The 17,500-nt window shown below is 37.0% G+C and overlaps 1 protein-coding gene across 1 annotated transcript in view; it reads right to left on the bottom strand.

Annotated features, from left to right (window-relative positions):
• The window catches only part of LOC138040515 (nuclear pore complex protein Nup107-like), a 40,776-nt gene that overhangs the window by 16,173 nt on the left and 7,103 nt on the right, over positions 1–17,500 (bottom strand). Inside the window, exons 3-12 of the mRNA XM_068886229.1 lie at positions 16,810–16,867; positions 16,455–16,500; positions 10,528–10,647; positions 8,509–8,549; positions 8,218–8,283; positions 7,370–7,447; positions 6,587–6,671; positions 6,155–6,246; positions 4,560–4,624; positions 2,524–2,601 (exon numbers count right to left, since the gene is read on the bottom strand). Of these exons, the coding sequence (XP_068742330.1) occupies positions 2,524–2,601; positions 4,560–4,624; positions 6,155–6,246; positions 6,587–6,671; positions 7,370–7,447; positions 8,218–8,283; positions 8,509–8,549; positions 10,528–10,647; positions 16,455–16,500; positions 16,810–16,867 (729 nt within the window). The remainder of the gene's footprint in view (positions 1–2,523; positions 2,602–4,559; positions 4,625–6,154; positions 6,247–6,586; positions 6,672–7,369; positions 7,448–8,217; positions 8,284–8,508; positions 8,550–10,527; positions 10,648–16,454; positions 16,501–16,809; positions 16,868–17,500) is intronic.

Consider the following 17,500-nt stretch of genomic DNA (forward strand, 5'->3'; position numbering starts at 1 on the left):
ACAGGATTAGTATCTGGATGGGTGACCTAAAAAATATACCTCGACCTTTGTAAGAGAAGCATAGGACCAACAATTCTATTTTAACGCTCAAAGCAAGGTACAGATTTTGTTAGCTTGCTTTATGCAAAACAAATATTGATGCAAAAGTAAATAAATATTGATACACATAGGAAGAGCAGAAGGAAGTTTTCGGGATGGTCGATTGAGAATAAAATATTTTGCCAGCAGCAACAAAATTTACGACATGAAAACATTAATTTTGAACTGTGAATATAAAAAGTTACCATCAGCAAAAAACAATTTGGGAGAGTTTTGCTATGTTCAATTTTGTTATTGTACTTTTGGCTGCACAAGTAAATCACAAAATCAAACATTGAATTCAGACATTGAATTCAGCGGGCACCATGATCAAGTTACCGCGGCGTGTGTACTCGCGAAACAGTGAAGCATCTGTGTCAAATCACGGCAAGATATCGCGTTTTTGTTTCTGCTAGTTTTCTTTTTCTTTCAAGTGTTATAAAGCTTGACAAGAAATGAGTGAATTCAACACAAAGATCACAATCGCCCAACTCTTGAGCTTGACCATTGTTTCTGCAAAGTCAAAACTTTACTCTCCAAGACGAGGTTATTTATCACCAGATAATTCCATCATTTTGGAAATAGCAGGTAATTTTGTGCTGATTTAGGGGCTCATTTTGTTGAAACTCAAGCACGCTTCCAACAGACCTGTTTATTTGCGTGACTTACGCACGCGCTGCTTACAGTGCACTACCACAAAAATCCTCCCGTATCACATTTCAACCCACGTATGCAAATTTGTTAAGGTTGAACATTATCTGTACACAACATGATAAATTTACAAAGGCTGGAAATCTCACAAAACCTTTTCCAGCAAAACATTTCTTGAAACAAACAACATATTTGCTATTAGAGGCACAAAACCGTTCCTATTTCATTGCATGTGTGAAAACAAGAGACCTAATCATGCCAAAAACAAAATTTCAGGATCAATCTCTTTCCAGAAGAGCCTTTTCCTTGAATAATGAAGCACAAAATACACAACACTTGACAAAACGCGATGAAGATGTGATGTTGTGTAATATATATACCTGGTGGGCAGACAGACGCATGCTCAGCACAAAAACATTTCTTACCTTTTTGCGTACTTTTAAAACGTTTTTTTTTTTTGCTTTATTCAGAGAGAAATTTCACTTTCCGGCAAAACTAATTTTAGCTTAGCAATGCTTAGTGCAACCAAGATTGAGTAAACCAATTGGAGAGCGAGAAATGCATTACCAAGGTTGAGAAGTTAATAATAACAGATATTCAATTTTTTTGCCAACATATCGAGTGTACAATGTAGAGAATTTGTAATCTTCTCAGTGACTTTGATCGACGGACAAAATTCAGCCAGTGATAACCCCTTTCTAAAGCGGCGATTTTTGCCCGCAGCCGGCGCTTAGCAACATCCCTGTCATACTTCTACTTTTAAATACCGCAATCAATGCCCGCTTTTAAAACCAGTCGTGCAAACGCTGGTGACATTGCTCGAAAAGTTAATATGAAAGAAAAAGCTAAAAGCGCGATAGTTCAAATGTGTTGAAGACTTGCCGGAGTGTGCTGACAGACATTACTAAAGAAATTGCACTTGGAGCTTAAAAGTTAACAGACCTTTTGGTTTTGTGCACCAGTTTTTCACCATAGCCTCCCTGCGTATCTATGCAACGACATCAAGCGTATGCAGAGGTGCGCCTTATCTGTATTCGCACCAGCAAGTTCATACTGCGAAACTCTCGATTCAATCTATGCACGCTTAAAGAAAGACGGTCCGGATTGTGCGAGAAACTCTTCACCTCTATTAAGCTAGATAAAGAGCATAAACTCCACCACTTTCTCCCGGAATATTTCGGTATTTAGTTAGAAATAGTTTTAATGATTTTTTTTTTTTACATGTAAATAAATCATATCGATTATTATGTAATTTTTTACACAATTCAGTCTGGTGACTGCCTTGTAAAATGCTGCAATAAACTATCTATCTATCTAAATCTACATTAATAATCCACAAAGGGTATTGCCCATCACCATGGATGTCAATCTCGACCCCAGAGTTCTTCTCTTGACTGAAGGAGAGAAGAGCTCTGGGGAACCCTGAAACAAAGTGTCTTCTTATAGGTTTTCGTGAAGAAGAATCAAAAGCGTCTCTAATTGGTGCATTCATGTTAGCATGAGGAGTGAGCAGGTACTGTAAGAACCCTACGGGGCGCATGTTCTCCTACATAGATTCCCAGAGGTTTGGGTCGACCCGAGGCTCTGCTGACGAGAATGCCTGGATGTTTAAAAGATTTGTAAATAAATAAGTACACAATGCGTATGCACAGTTAACGTCTAAGCGGTAAAATCATACATCAAACATATGACCACAAAAGAATCTAAAATAAGAAAGTCACAACAGAAGGAACATGTAATGCCTTGCAATGATAACATAATTTTTATTATAAGATAACAAAAATACACAAGTACCTATATAAAGAGCCAACAAGTCTCCAGGTGTAACTTTCTTGAGAAATGAGATCTTCTATATCAACTTGCCTGGAAAATCTACAGCAGACAAAAAATTAAAATATCAGCACAGAAGAAAGCTAAGAAAGGGTACAACCCATCTCTCACTTTTGTAGACTGCTTGAAGTATCCTCTTAATCTAGTAAAAAGAGTGATACATGTACAGTGTAATCAAGTAAGCAAAACGCAAAGAGATTCAGAACTACAAGCAACAAGAAAAAAGTTCAACAAAAAAATGTAAAGTACATGCACGAGTGTGTACAGTAGTAAGGGTGTCACGTCAAATCAATTGAAACCTGAGAAACTCATGGCAAATGTGCAGGAATGCAGGGATTGGGAAAGGCTTGCACCATGCGCAAATCATGCCTAAAGTAAGAAAATGTCGCATTCAAAAACTCCTAACTGGGCCCAGCATGCGTCCTAGTCGTGTAATGGGTGATAATCTGTGTATTAATTTTGTAATACGTCAAATAACAACACGAAAATTTAATATCGACTTATGTCTTTCCTTCTTTCGTGATGTTTAATTTTTGTCCCCAGGCATCTTCTGATCACTTTCAGCTTGCAAATGAGGTTCTGTCGAGCCATGACATGTGCTTCAGTTCTGTTCTTGTCATTTTCACCGGAATGAATAAAAATTCATTTGCATTTTCATTATAATGCCTCCAAAGAAAGCTCCAAAACTAGATGGTCAAGGACAAAGAAAACCTTCAAGTTTTTTTAACATCCAGCCTGCTAAGATAGCTCGCAAAAATGATAACACCGATACCGTAACGACTGAAACAAAACGAATACCTCCCTCCCCACTTTCAACTGCAAGTGCAAACGAAGACAGGAAGTTCCGTGTACGAAAGAGACGCCATGTTCTGTAAAAATGTTTTTTTCTGTGTAAACGACTTTTAGCAGAAACTACATCAAAGTAAGTTATATTTATTGTGAACAGCTCACTGAAATACGTCAATCTTACTGAAATTAAAGTTCAGTTTACCTGCTGGTTAACAGTTGTTACCACAGTTTTTAAGACAGTTCTTGAGTTCAGTTTTACAGTAACAATGTTTTTTTAAGAGTGGGACTGTGACAGGTACAGTAGCCAGGGTTACATACCATACATTCACTGTGACTAAGAAATACTAAATGAAACGAAATGTAAAAATACTGTGCTGCTACCATGGATTGCACTTATCATTTCTATTATTTTTATTCCCCATCATCTGACCCACCCTATGACTTCAATGGCCCATACTCTTACAAAATGGCCCATAACGTTTGAAAGTCGAGGCCATAGGCCCATTTAAGTATTTTGCCTTCCCAATCCCTGGGAATGAGACAGTTGATCCTACAGGACACAATATTACATGTACATGAATTTGCAGAATAATAATTAATATATGGAGTGGTAGTTCCATGTTTGTCCTCAACCTACAGTAGAATTATGTAATTAGATTAACAACTGCAGATGCATATACATGTATGGGACGTCTTATGGGTATTTTCAATGAAATCACAGTTGCCACGGTGAAACAACAGTATTAAAAGCAACGATTAACACCATGAAAAACAATTCTTGGTACATGTATAATAGTGACTATTTCACTGATAACAATAAAATTATTCATTTCAAGACAAGACAATATTGATATCTGTGAAATATGTTGGACAATAATTTTACACTAATTTACTTAAAAAAAACGGGAGCAGAAAATAAATCTGGCCACTGGATGTTTTTTTTTTTCAATCTTTTTCTTTCATAGATTTATCAACTTTTTCCTGCAGTAACTTTTTTTTAATTAGGCATGCATTCATTTAAAGTGTATCTAAAAACCCTCCTAATGTAAGTTACATGTATTGTATCAGCCAAAGAACCAACACAGCAAGTTTTCTGAACTATCAAAACTTACGGTTAACTGACCTTTTTTCACAAAATTACAATTATTGTAAATGTATCATTAATTAATGTATGTTTAAAAACAAAGCTATTGTTACAAAAAAAAACTTACTTGGTTTTCCCAGGTGTTGACTGTCTTATTAGTCTATTTAAAAGTCGGCGCTGTTCTCTACAGGCCTAACAATGAAAGTATGCAGGACATACCTTTTAGCATTGTTTTTGTCAGTGAACTGTGCCAACCACAGGAACAAAAGAATACTGTGCATTAACTTGTTAATGCATGCAGGTCAAGAAATACCATAACCACTAGAGGCTAATGTGGACTTTCAATGAATAAAAAATATAAATTGGTAATATCTGAATTTTAAATGTAAAATTCTTCAATTATTATAATAATGTACAATGGTATCTATAAATGTACATTATGAACTTTGTTAAAAATTCCTGATGGGAAAACAAAAGAAACTTTTCAATCAATAGCTGTATATATGATACAAAGTTATTTTCATTCACCTGCACATTAACGTTTCTTTCGATATTTTGCTCTTGGCTTCACCTCAAATTTGTAAATGTGATACAGATCTGCCATTCATATTCATATTGTATGTTACATTACTTTAAAACTAGTAATTTAAGATTTGAATAGAGGGCTCTGGTCACCACATTAACAACAATATAACCTTTGTTCACAATGATGAAAAATGATACCTTAAGGTCTCGGTAAAGGAAAAATAGGTGGCCGCAGAAAAATGAAATTGTTGCGCCATTATTTTTTTGTATAAGGTCAAACTACATGTAGATATCATATTAAAGCTAATAGATTGAATTATTTCGAATAAAGTTTCAGTTTTCTTGGGATTTAGTGTTGCTTTTAGTTTTGAGGCCTCAAACTCAGAATGACCAAGTCTGCTGCAGAAGTTCCCACACCTTTATTGGGGACTGAAAAACTGCACTTTGTTGCACCTTAATCTCGGATGAATGCACTCCAACACTGTGTGAGGAATCTTGGACATGTTAAGAATTACCATGCACCAAAGTCTCCAAAGACAAACGAAAAATCCCTCCCACAGTATTCGGGGGACTTGCAATCATCTATTACAACTGAAAGTTTGGAAGCAGTATCTTAAAACCTGTCAAAATAAACCCATAACTTATAATTGAGCTTGAAGTTTCATGTGCAGTTCACGGTCTGCTGAAAGCCTGAATTATGCTGAGCCAATCAGCGTTCAAGGCAATGTGCTAAGGTAGCAGATCACATGTGAAGGCTGTCAATCGACACCCAATCTTTTTATGTGTGAATATTGACATGATATGTAAATCATTTTTCGTGTGCAGATTATGGCGAGAAACAAAGAAAAGCGATTTTAGCGGTTTTAAATTAAATTTTCAGATTTTTTTAAGGGAAAGTATACTTTACAGGTCACCGATTCAAAATTTGCAAAAACAAAAATTTTAGCTCAAGACACCCAAATTTACCTTTATTGAGACCTTAAAAGGTATGTGTACATGATTGTACATGTAGTATTCATAAGCAATTTCATACAGTTTATTGCAGAATAATAATTGAAATTATTCTAAGCAAAGACTACTGGTATTACACAACAGTATCAACTCCAAAACATATTAAAAGTCGTCTTCCTCCAGGGTTTACATTACTCTACCAAACTAATGTTAGCTGATTGATTGGAAACATTTCTGATCACTTACCTTTTCATACCTGGCAACAACATCAAAAATGTGTTGTGTGTCAGGAGAGGACGTCATTGCATTCATGAATTCTTCAAACAAACTTGCACTCGCTGCAGATCATATACAGTTCCCAAAAAAATAATCATTATCAGTATTAAGTCTCTCAAAACTAATGGGTGTAAAGGTCTGAACCACAATGTCTGAACAGTAAGTACATGAAACTGCCATAAAAATAGAAGTGTATGCAAACACAAGTGAACTGTTACTGAATGTTTGAAGGCTATTCTGAACTGTAATCTTTACAAACAGCGATAAAATGGTCAGAAAATTAGAAAAAACGTAAAATGTATGATTTATAACATACAGGTCTCTTGAAGATGTATGATTAAGAAAAGAGGCCAAATTACAAGTACAGGTACACATGAAGGTATGTGTACAGTATATCCTAACCTGCAAGCAAAGGGTCCTTCACTGTAAGCATACTAACATTTCCAGTTAACTGAGTTAAATCCTCAGTACTTTTCAGTGCAAAATCCTGGTGAATAAACCAAACAACGTTTTTGTATTTCAGATCTATATCATGCAGTAGTAAGCTAAGGAAGCACAATCTTTGATCAGTAAAGACCTGTACATGTATTAAAGGTACATTAAATACTCTTGAAGTGATCGTAAGCATGCAAATAGCTTTTGCAAATGTGTAGACAATCAATAAAAATTATTGAAATATAATTCTGCTAATTACATTTCAAAAAAATAACTGCAACTGAGAAAAATTTAAATATAGGAGATATCTACAGTACTGCTGTACATGTAAATAATTTTTCCTTGTGGATAAAGGTTACCCAGTGTTATACATTTAAACAAAGAATGGAAATTTTTTTGGATGAATTCGGCTACATACATAGTACGTACATGTAAGTGAGTGTTGAGTTTCAGTCTCTTCCTGATTAAAGGTGTTTTGAAAACTAAACCATCCTTTGGTAAAATTAATTTGACTCCAGTTAGTAGAACTGTACAGTAGGTAAGGAAAACATTTCACAAAAATGGAGTCAGCTTAAATGTTCTTATTTTGGTCTCTTTTTTCTAATTAAAACCATCAAATGCTGAAATGGAGCTAACTCCATCTAAGCCAAACTTTTTCCTTAGCTACATGAACGTGGAGGTACACCAAAAATAATGCCACGTAATGTTTATTTTTATTGTTAATTTCTTAAAAATTATTAGAATTGTTACCTCTGTATGTGGAGTAAGGGGTTCATTAGGAATCAAAGGTTGACTTGATCCACTGGTCTCCATGAAGGACAATGAACCCTGTCAAAAGCAAATGATTCAACAAATTCATAATTCTCGAAGAATACAGGAATAACAAGCAAGAATACATAATTGATTCTATACATTGTAGATAGAGTTGTACACTGTCTAGTGGTGTGCCAATGTCAATAATTCGCATACCACACAGTTACATTATTATTGTAACTGTTATCATGTTATTATTATAGTTTAGAAAAGTCCTAAATAAATGCGCACTGATTGGCTAAAAATCGTGTTTCTATAACTCGATGGAGACACAGAACTACGCTGTAGCACAAGCTGTTGACGTAGTGATGGCGCGAGCAAAGACAATTTACATTAATTTTTGATAATTAGAGTTAACAAGTTGTTTTCCTTTTTCTCGTCATGTTGTTTTCTGAAAGAAATAGAAAACACGTACTCCGTGTTTCTATCGAGTTATAGAAACACTCGTGAAAGTTTGGGAGAACTCGAAAAAGCTGTTTCTTGTTCTCCCAAACTTTCACTCGTGTTTCTATAACTCGATAGAAACACGGTACGTTTTCCATTTCATAAACATCAATCAGCTTGTACATGTAGTATTATTTCTAACCACGACTGTGCAAAACAGGACTTAAATTACAGTCAACATGACTAAAGAACACTAATTTCACCCACAACAAAAGGAAAATAATTATCTTAATAAAATGGGCAGGCTTAAAACATTTTTCAACACTACAGTACATTTAAGAAAAAATATCATTTTGCCTTATTTTTTGGATTGTTGCTCTTCAATATTAACATTTTTTTACCAGTATGGATATGGGTGGTGGTTTAGAAGAGAGTGGTCCAGGACCTTCACTGAGATAGGAACCATGCTGCAAGGAGAAAAACAATCAGTACAACACACAAGTAATTGAGTCTTTGAATGTGAGGGTAATGTAAATTATGAAACACAGCTGCCATCAATACATGCATTGTAACAGTTTGTATACAGGAGTAAAACTAAAACTTCTTGACAAGTAAAATACTTAAATAATTATAGTTCTGTATCTAATAAGAGCTTCAGAACCCTATGAAACACAACACAGTAGAGTTAATACCTCCGATGTCAAGTCAAATTCAGTTTCTGATAATGCAGTACCTGAAAAATTACATGTAATTAAAAAAAAAGGCAAGAGATTAGTGGGTGCTACCAAAACTAAGACCCTCAAAGACCTAAGACTTAGTTTTTGGTAGACGGAGTATGAAAACTAAGACCAGGTCTTAGATTTCAAAGTACAAAAACTAAGACCCCTTGTAAACAGGAAATTACCAGAAAGAAACCCAGGAAAACTTACCACTAGTCAGAGATTTGGGCGCTGGATGTTTTCTACGTGGTTTGGCAGTGGCTATTCGTATGGGACCTGTACACCGACCGTTATTTGCTATTCATATGGGAGTCTCCTTAGAATGATTATTACAGGTTCTAACAACACAGCAACGCAACATATGAACAACATAGCCACGCAGTTATTGAAAGCTAACCATTTTAAAATGGGTGCTTGGACTTAAATACTGTTTATCAGCGCTATTTGAAATAAGTGCAGGCAGGTCAGAGACAAATATTTGTTAGATTCAAATGTGTGTTACAGTTACCTGCACCCCTGACGCCACTGTCTAGTGTTACTCGTTGTTTGCACAGGCAGATGCACAAAGAACTATAATTCGCATTTAATTTTTGGTGTCTTTCTGAAGACAATGTCTCCAAACTTGAAAAAACTGGCCAATTTCCGGGTAAGTGTAATACGATCGCTAAATCATCATTGGATTGCTCAACTAGGTTTCAGTAATTGTAATAATTTTCAATCATATTTTGCCAATTTTATTCCGATTCCTACCTTCAAAGCCAGACATAGGAAATATCTGTAAGTTTGTTTATTTTATCCTTTACATGTATTCTATTTGTTCTTTCGCTTAGTATTTTTGTAATCTATAAAAATTGCCTTTTAGTCAAACCATCTAAACATACTTCAACCCGGATCAATCAACTCAGATGCGTTCAAAGGTCTCATGTCTGCATGAGAGCTTAACCCTGATTACTAAAATACAGGTAGTGTCCCTAACCTTACACGAACGCTAACCATTCATAATAAGCTGAGCATTTAGCCCTAAAAAATGAAAATTATTGTTCACATGCAATATATAATTGATTGTCTCTGGTAGCATCAGAGACAACAATCCATCATAATAATCTCAAAATGATTTCTTTATTTTATTTTATTTAACAATTATTCACCGAAGTCGAGGTGATTATCGGTGAATATTCACTGACAATCACTGAGCCTGAGGCGAATAATTGTTTTAGTATAAATGCACTGGTGATTATTTCAAAAAAGAGAAAAAAAAACATTTCAACGCGAAATCGTTTTCACTTGCAGTGGCAAAATGACTACTGGCAGCCATTTCTTCCACAGAGGGGATTATCGGCTGATAATCCGAGATAGTGAGCCAATGAGAGAGTGCGATCACCTGTGTATTTATACTAAACATAATTATTAATTAATTACAAAAAGATATTAAAATAATTATGTCAAAATGGGAAGTGTTCTGAAAAAATTTAATCAGTTTTAAAAAAAATGAACTTTTCAACCAAAAACAATATCCAGCACCCAAATCTCTGACTAGCGGTAAGTGTTCTCGAGTTTCTTTCCCATGATTTCCTTTGTTTACAAGGGGTCTTCAATAGTTTTCATACTACGAAATAATAATAATAAATTTTAGGCAATACCATGCAATGCCATGCAATGCAATACATGTACCATCTCAAGTGATTATTTTCAGCTGATTTTTTGGGTTGCTCAAAACTACATGTAGCCAACACTTTGCAAGTTGTCTTCTTGTCATGTGTTTATTAGTATATTAGTAACTCTATCAGTTGTTGTTGATAATGTCATCTGTTGTTCAGTCATGATCAGATATCAGTTCATAGAGGAAGTTTCCATTGTATTAATCTTGGAACAGAGCCACCTAGAAAATCAACATCAAAATATCCATTACTACACATAAAACCTGATTTGATGACCCAAGAGTACATGTATAATAATTTCTGGCATTTTAACAAAATTAATGTAAACACAGACCGATAGATGGTTGAGGTGGTTGACGCAGTGGAGATGGAGTGTTGGCTTTCCTCAACAGAGATGAAGCTGTGTGTAATGGCATCCGTGGAGTGGCCATGGCTTCATCCAAAAGATGAAGTGCTACATGTGTGTCAAGAGAAAAACTTTTCCCACATCTACGTCTCACTGAATTCTTTAATATACAATAATTGGCCTTAACTTTACTCGGCTTTCAGTGTTTGCATGTATTGGCACATTGCAATTTACATGTACATGACTGTATTGTACACACTTTTGCTTTTTTAAAGAAAGTACAGTATTTACAATTGCCTTGGGCTTGCCTGAATTTTTCTCTCCTGAGTCGTCTTTTGAAGCTAAATTTTGTCTAGTTTTGGTAGATAAAAATGCGAATTAGAATAGATTTAGATAATGCTTTGATGAACTACACGATGTTTTTGAAGTTCATTTTTTAATAAAGACAATACAAGTCATGTTTCGGATGAGACATCATAAAATGAAAACATGCAATAAATATTATAACAAAGTATTAACTTTAAAGCAATATCCTACTTTGTGCTGCTACGAAGCCTTAGATTTAGATAAGCATTTAAGAATACAAACAAGCGAAATTTACACAACATTTCGATTTCACCATGACATCATTTTCAAGTGACAAAAAAATCTTTAAGCTGACTAATTTGTAATTATGGTGTGAGGTGATAGGAATGATGAGCATATAGTGCTGTAACATTATACATGTATGTACATGCATGTTAAGTACTGTACAGGGCTGCAAATAACAGTCAGTCCTCAGATATTGGCAGAACAAAATTTACTCATGTCCGACCAAAGCCTACTGTGGTCAGACGTAATGCGCAGACATTTTTAAGACAAAAAACCGTTTTCTTCAGTCACGTACATACAATGTAACTTAGGTCCTTTGCTTCACTCCCTAAAGGTAGCATGTATGTGTATAATTTTTTTTTTAATAGCAAAATGTTTATTTTTATTCATCTTTTTTCGATTGTATACCATTTTCACTGTCAATAAAACCACTGACTGCCTTCGCGATACTAAGTTATGGGAAGCCAGATTTGGCAAAGGCAGAAGGTCGTAAGACAGAGATAGGGGAAAGATGCAAGCGTCGCCAAAGGGGAGGTGGGAGGGGCAAAAAATTCCACACTGGACCAGAATGGCGTAACTTGGCGAAAGAGACCCAAAACCAGAGAAGGTTTGCATAAATAGGCAAATGAGTTCCCTGGGGACTTGAATAGCATTGTCTCCTAATCCCTGTGTTGCATGCAGGCTAAATCTGTGACTATTTTGACAGTGAAAATAGTATACCATTTTCACTGTCAATACAACCACTGACTGCTGTCACGATACTAAGTTATGGGAAGCGAGATTTTGTCACCGCCTTCCGCTCTAAAGCAATCGAAACGGGAAACAAAAGACACACCGCAACAAGGATTTTAATAATACTCTCCACAAAACTCAGAAAATAAATAACTCCTCTCAAGATCATATAACCTTAATTTCCTTGGCTATCGCCACCTCTTCTTTATCCCCTACCAATTTGAGAAGCAACGGCTAAAATGAGGGATCAAGCAACAGAGGTCGGGTTTGCCGCAGGACAGTACTAAATCTGGACGCTCTTTCGTCTAATTTGTCCCTGGCGACGTCAACCAATTGCTAAAGAGCTGGAAAGGCCACAAATTCCTGATGGATGCACCAAATGCTGACGTAGAAGAGACAAAGCAGAATCAACAGATCCAGCGCCGTGTAACTGGCAGATAGCCGCAAGCTCTTTTTTTAAGGAGGCTAAGTCATCTCCAGCGCTCTCCTGAAGAAAAGGCAAGAAAGTGAATGTAAAAATTACATGAGCGAAAGCTCCAATAATTCTCTTTTAAACAATAAGCACGGACCAAACACACGAAAAAACTCGTATGAAGCTGTACGGAAACACGACTGAACTTCACGCCAAACAGGTTACCCCATTCTTTGTAAAGTTAACACACCACCCAACTCTCTCTCAGGTCGAACACACAACCAAACTCTTTTTCAAGTTGAACACACAACCAAACTCCACTCTCAGGTGGAAAGCAGGACCAAACTCTTTTTCTGGTCAAACAGAGGCCCAGACTCTTTTTCAGGTCGCACCCACGACCAGACTCTTTCCCAGGTCAAACACACAACCAAACTCTTTCTAAAGTCGAACACACGACCAAACTCTTCCTCAGGTCGAACACACAACTAAACTCTCTCTAAGGTCGAACACACGACCAAACTATTTTCTCAGGTCGAACACACGACCAAACTATTTCTCAGGTCGAACACACAACGAAGCTCTTTCTAAGGTTGAACACACGACCAAACTCTTTCAAAGGTCAAACACACGACCAAACTCTTCCTCAGGTCGAACACACGACCAAACTCTTCCTCAGGTCGAACACACAATCAAACTCTTCCTCAGGTCAAACACAAGACCAAACTCTTTCTCAGGTCGAACACACGACCAAACTCTTTCTCAGGTCGAACACACGATCAAACTCTTTCTCAGGTCAAACACACAACCAAACTCTTTCTCAGGTCGAACACACAACCAAACTCTTTCTCAGGTCGAACACACAACCAAACTCTTTCTCAGGTCGAACACACGATTAAACTCTTTCTCAGGTCGAACACACGATCAAACTCTTTCTCAGGTCGAACACACGGCCAAATTCTTTCTCAGGTCGACCACAAGACCAAACTCTTTCTCAGGTTGAACACACGACCAAACTATTTCTGAGGTCGAACACACAAAGGGGGCAAAGTGAATGCAATAGTGAAAACCAAACAACTACAGACAGAAACGAGCGGGACGACACCACAGAGTGACACATAAATGGCAAAACTTGGCAAAGCACGTGGTACACATTGGTTTACATTGTAGACATGTAAACTAAGGGCCTGGGCCATTAGAGTGAAAAACACAACCTCACCAACCTGAACTCGGGCAGCCCCGGCACCTGGTGGCGCTTGAGATTGTTGTGCTTGGGCTGAAGTTGTTGTTTTTTAAGCTTGAACCCATTGGTCCTGTACTAGCGGCTGTCCTTGTCCTGGGCCCTGAACTAGTATACAGTTAGCCAAAGCTTCAGCATTAGGTTCCACGGGAACAGCCATAATGAAGTGCTGCAGTTTCGGCAACGCGAGACTCAAAGTTCAAAGCAAAAAATTTCACACTGGACCAGAACGGCGTAATTTGGCGAAAGAGACCGAAAACCAGAGAAGGTTTGCATAAATAGGCAAATGAGTTCCTTGGGGACTTGAATAGCATTGTCTCCTAATCCCTGAGGTGTTACAAGGATACCGGTGTTGCACGCAGGCTAAATCCCTGGCTATCTCGACAGTGAAAATATTGCTTGTTTTTCAGAGAATGCAGATTAATATGAGCTATCTTAACATTGCCATCGTTTGTCTTCTTCTCTTATACACCACTGGTTCTGGTAACTATCAGGTCCAGTGTTAGTCTCTATGCCATGAATGAGCTGAATCACAGGTCTAAAAGTCAAAGTAGAATTGCTATAAAAGGCAGTAGCAAAAGTAGACCTTTTGACCCTTATGGTAGTGTGTAGTTGTGTTTGCCATTTTGTGAGATGAAGGCATCGTAGGGATGATTCGCAACATGGTGCGAATTGATGACAACAACAATCCAAAATAACACCAGGAAAAATTGACCCCTCGCTTAACTCACAAAAGTCACCTTGGTGATGAAATTCCATGAGTAAGAATGCAAGAGAGCCATAATAAACCAAAACTTCTGCAGAGCCACAGCCCTTGACCAGCCACCATTAAAGATACTTTGTGTTGTTGTTCAGAAATGAAAATATTGTTAAACAAGGCATTGCGATCAATTGGTTCTGATATTCCCCCAGCAAGAGATGGCAGCTGGGTTGGGTAAAGTACAGTACACGACTCTTGTCACATCAAAGTGACTTTAACATAAATTTATGCATACAAATAAACTAGGCAATGCACCTCACTCATTGCAGCAATGAACAATGTGTATTTATTACAATGTAGATTTAAAATCCTTTTTTTAATGAAACAGTAAAATTAATTCATTACTCAAGTATTCAGAATCATCTTTCTGACAAGCTGGGTTGGGAACAGCACAGCCATTCTCCAACGGTAAGCGTGTGGGACGGTCGATCACCAAAAGAGATGCCATGCTGATGAAGCCCAAAAGACCAAAACAGCTGTCCATGGCTGCCAATTTACCCAAGTGAGATGGCAATGCGCATGCATGCATGATGTATTGGCTACACCGGGTTGATGTTATGGTGTGTTCACCTTGTTTGTTTTGTTTCTTTTCCACTAAACATTTTGGACAATAAAAATCGCACAATGCCAGATTTACAGTACCATACAAAAGTAACTTGACAGTCTCTTTCAAGACTCAATCCTCAATCCTCGCGAGAATCAAGGATTGAGGATTGAGGAACGACAATCAAGAATCGAGTCAAGAATCGAGTCAAAGGAATCAAGAATTTAATGAGCTGACTGATTAATTTTGTTGACAGACTAATGGCACAAACGCAACTGGGAATACGAGTAAAAGAAAAGCCTGCCAAAGTTGCTCGGAGAATGTTGTTCGGGAGTGATGCAGAAAATGGAGCGAGTTTAGCCCTGTTTCAAATCCAGTTGCTGAAATTGGGAAAAAATCACAACGCACAACACTAATCTGTGCCATTGCGGAGGAGATAATTATTCTGTGGCCGTATTATCGAAGCATACTCAACAATCACACGGATTGTAAACAGTCTGCGACACTATCTGACTGGCGTGGTATTTCAAGTTTACTCCATACATGTAGAAAAGAAAGAGAAGAAAAAAGTGGGTTGCCCTTGCTCAACTGAAGCAGGCACACTGGAAGCCCACCAAATACTCGGCTGTGTGTTCGAGGTAATTGCGAGACAATGACTTCAAAGTGAAGTTTTCAGATCTAACTCGGGTTTGTGTCTTTCCAACTGTCTATACTCTGGCCGTACAGTCTGTAGAAGACAGTGTAAAACCATCTGAAAGCGAGCGAAGCAAAAGGTAGCCTGCGAACGCAGACGTATTTCCGGCGGTCGTTTCTCTCCCCCAAAAGAAGAGAAACGACCACTGGAAATACGTTTGAGTTCGCAGGCTAAGCAAGAGGAAGGTGAGAAAATTATTGTTGAGAGCATTCCCTCTTGTTTGATACACGTTTCTTTCGTACACGTCCTTCTTATGAAACATTAGGCTAACCAGATAAGATCTCCTTCTAGATGAGCATAATTCTCAACATGCTCAAAAATCAAAATACAATCCCTGTGTTTGTCTTTATCATTTAGAGGATTTGTCTTTATCATTTAGAGGAATAAAGAATAAATAATCTGCTTTTGAAAATCCCAATCTTCTCGTCAACATGCAACCTGAGACAAAATGCAGGAGGAATAAGAGTGCTGTAGTAGAACGTCCTACAACCAAGAAAGAAACACCACAAGATAATGGACATCGAGGAATCAACAACGGTGTGTGAGGCGATGCATGAGGGCTCGCGCAAAGAGCCGAAGGAACTCTGTGAATACGCCAAATGCAGTGTTCTTTGTTTACACGACTACCAATTGATGCAAATGACTGAGATCCTGAAATGACATCACAACCCCCAGTCTTCACTTCACTCGGTCGTGCAGAAGAAATAAATTACTTTGAAAATTCATAAAAACACGAGGTTTCAATGAAATGAAAAAAATTCTTGCTCAGTGAAAATATTTTTGGGGGTTATACATGTAGGCACTTTAAACAGTAAAATAACAGTGACGTCGCAGACATTTTGTAGGTCATGAACAACATGTATCAAGAATGAGGGCCCTGATTCAATTAATTTTATTACAAGTACTTAACCACATTCAATGAAGCTGATCTTACTAAAAGGATACATCGTTTAATGTGGCTCCTTCGTTTGAATGTGCTGCTTACATTTTCCTTCAGAGCAATAATTATATTAGAAAAAAGATATGAAAATCAAAAGAATCACAAGAAAAAGAAACCAAGAAAATGAAATACATGACAATGTAAAAATTTAATGCAAAACAATCAAAAAGGCATACATATAATAATTATACATGTACATGTACACTGTACATAATGATGAGTATGAATAAAACACTAAAATAATATTACTCATGCTGTAAGTGATCTTTGTAAATTAAACGCCATTTCAATACAGGCTTTACCATACATTACATGACTTGTATACATTTCTTTGTGATATGAAGGAAACTAACTTCTTACATCTCTGACTTTTGTGTCTTCAGCTGGCATGGGACCAAACATTTGCATCATTTCTGACCTGTTTTAATATAGTCACAAGAAAAATGTGGATACAAATGAGTGATACAGTTTACTAACACTGTATACATTTTCTTGATGCTTGACACTTGAAACAAGAAGTTTAGAAACTCCTTTTACCTGTACATGTATGATAAAGCAGTTTCTATCAATCATTAGCAACTTTAGAAAGCCTTAAAGCTTTAAGGCTCTGTCATAAAATAAAATTAATCTTCATCTATTTGGTATTCTGACAAATGAAAATGATAGCAAGGCTATTAGCTACTATGCATTTCCATGAACATCAGCTAAATGTATACACTGTACATGCCTGAGTAGGGAAAATGTAATCCTAAAGTTGTTTACACAAGAATTATTTGGTGTCAATTAGGTTTGTTAATCCTCTATGATGCATCAATCTCTAAAATTGTATGAAACAATAAAAAAGATTGCAATGCATCAAGTACACGTACATGTACATGTATGAAATAAAAATTATTAGCATTGGTCTCAGGAGGGTCAAATTTAGCTATTTGCAAAAACCTAAAGTCATCTTTGCTCCAGGGGGCTTTGCCACCTGGACCCCCAATGCAGTGTTGCCCCTGCACCCCACAGGGGACCTCAGCAAAAACAAGACCCCTTGCCTGTAGTGGCC

This window comes from Montipora capricornis, chromosome 3 (genome assembly GCF_036669925.1).
Source record: "Montipora capricornis isolate CH-2021 chromosome 3, ASM3666992v2, whole genome shotgun sequence".
Taxonomy (NCBI): Eukaryota; Metazoa; Cnidaria; class Anthozoa; order Scleractinia; family Acroporidae; genus Montipora; species Montipora capricornis.